General features: G+C 55.3%; 1 protein-coding gene and 1 non-coding gene across 2 annotated transcripts; both read right to left on the bottom strand.

The window, feature by feature from the left end:
- Positions 1–108: 108 nt before the first annotated feature.
- Positions 109–2049, bottom strand: Tsp_08618 (conserved hypothetical protein; the record flags this gene model as incomplete). The annotated part of the gene is made up of 2 exons (XM_003373844.1): positions 691–2049; positions 109–357 (listed from the first exon to the last, which is right to left on the bottom strand). Coding segments are annotated over exons 1-2 (1608 nt in total), but the record flags the coding sequence as incomplete, so codon positions are not given.
- On the bottom strand, positions 377–572 carry Tsp_08619. Its single transcript has one exon. It is a non-coding gene; the product is annotated as a U2 spliceosomal RNA (small nuclear RNA).
- Positions 2050–2150: the final 101 nt, after the last annotated feature.

The following is a 2150-nucleotide window of genomic DNA, read 5'->3' as shown; positions in this document are numbered from 1 at the left end:
GGCGCTCTCTATACGGCGCGCCGTTTTACCCGTAATTTTCTTCGATTCCACCACGTCGACGTCCACAGTACTCGCCGATTCACCTCCGTGGTGACCCGCTTCACGAACCGACGCCTCCATCAGCTTCTTTCGCCCACGCGTAACCATCCTCGTACCAAGGTCCGTTGCGCTCGTACTACTGCGAGATCCACGCCGTCTTTCTACCCGTACAATTTGGCCTTCATAGTTGACCTCTTTTCCGCGACGGCGACCCGACTTCAAGGCTGGTGTCTTTGCACTACACATTGTCGCTGCCACCCGGCTGTCACTCGATCTCACGAACCACTCGACCGATCGTAACCAAACCGATTCCAATTCCTAAAACACAATTCCCCGAAGGGAATAGGCCGTTCCTGAATGTAGTGCAATATCAGGACGACCCGCGACAAATGGTGGTGCGAGCACTCGACCAAATGCCTATTTTTTCAAAAACTTATGCAAATTTCGTAACGAATCCGCTTGGGATTCATACCAGAAATTAAGCTGATAAGAACAGAGTTTTATTTGGATCTTCAAATGAATACAAAACAGTTAGTACTGAGTTGTAAAAGAAATAAATTTTAAATAAAAGAAGAGCAAAGTATAAAACGAAGTCTTTAAGCGTCAAGGCCGTTGGTTCGGGACGGGCTGTGTTGCCTGAGACTTCGTAACCGGCTTCTGGTGTTGCCGCGGGGGTGGTTTTCTGGGCTGGATACTAGGCGGGTTGGGCGCTATTCCAGCGAGGGCGGGTCTTCTAGGGCCAGGGCACGGTTGGCACTGCAGCTCACCACGCTGCGAGGGCGTCCCGACGGGTGACGTGAACCGCCGTTCCAGGCATTTCCCACCTGATGCCCTAGCGCTGATGGTATTGCGCTTCTTCTGACGGAGATCACCACCGGGTGGGTCTGTCTCCGTCGTGCCAACCGGTCGCCGTTTCGTGCCGGTGTCCGGGAGAAGGTCTCGCAGGCCGAGGTGTTTTCTGTAGATCCGTGAAGAATGTTCCAACATCTCGGACACCACGAGAACCTTCATGAGCCGTAGGTACCTTTGGGAGACGACACCGATCCTTTTCAGGATGGCATCGTTCTTCGGGTCCCACGTCCCCAGAGCACCGACGACGATGGCGTCGTACGTCACGGAGTATCCTCGTAGCCGGTAGGCGAGGATCTCCTTTTCATAGTGCGCCCACTTCCTGGTCCGGGCATCGACGAAGGCAGCGGCAGTGTTTTCAAACACGATTGCGATATCAAGCAGAATCACTAACCGCTTTTCCTCGTCAACGACCACTAGATCAGGCCGCTTGTTCGACCCAATCTCCGGTAGAGCCCGGTTTACGCGGAGGTTGGGGAACCGCCTACGCATGACCGTTTCCAGGCGTCCCTGAACTGCGTCATGCCGGGCTTGGTAAGCGGGGGCGCTGAACTGCCGACAGTGCTGAAGGATGTGCGGCAGGGTCTCTCGGTCGTAACCGCACCGCCGACAGTTCTGGTACGAGCGTAGAGAGGATCTCGCCCGGCAAGGTAACAAATCCAGGCGAGCGGGCAACGCAAAGCGCATAGCAGCAAAGCTGGTGTATCTTCCAGTCGTTATAAAACGGGAAGAAGACCGGTCGAGTACGACACAGCTTGCCGTCTTACCCTGACGCTTGCATTGGAGCCAGGCGTCCAGATGGCGAGTTTGGATCGCCCCCCCTAAAACGCTCATAACTTTGTTCTTCCTCAAGGGGCTTAGAACTGAGACCGTCTGACCGAGGCCATTCCGGATGAAGAAAGAGGTCCCAGCCTCGCCAACGAGGAAGTAACAGTCAACGCCGGCTACCTTTGTCAGGTACGACATCTGCTTGCGTGCGTCCATCCACAAGCAAGTCGGATACCCTGACCGATCTAGCGGCGTAGATCGCGCGGCGTTCATGAAGGTAGAGAGGTCAGCCGCCTCAACATCTCTCAACCTCTTCGCAAAGTACGCGGACGCAACTCGCTGAAGCTGACTGGCTGCCAGGCTCGAGACTACCCGACAGGGAGACCAGAGCATCTTGAGTGCCCGCGAAACCTTTGCGGTTGCGTACAACTCACGCAATGATGGCACGCCCAGACCACCACACTGTCTGGGGGCTCTGATGAGAATCCACCACA

Source organism: Trichinella spiralis (genome assembly GCF_000181795.1).
Source record: "Trichinella spiralis strain ISS 195 chromosome Unknown Scfld6, whole genome shotgun sequence".
Taxonomy (NCBI): Eukaryota; Metazoa; Nematoda; class Enoplea; order Trichinellida; family Trichinellidae; genus Trichinella; species Trichinella spiralis.
This window is presented reverse-complemented; position numbering and strand designations above follow the sequence as displayed.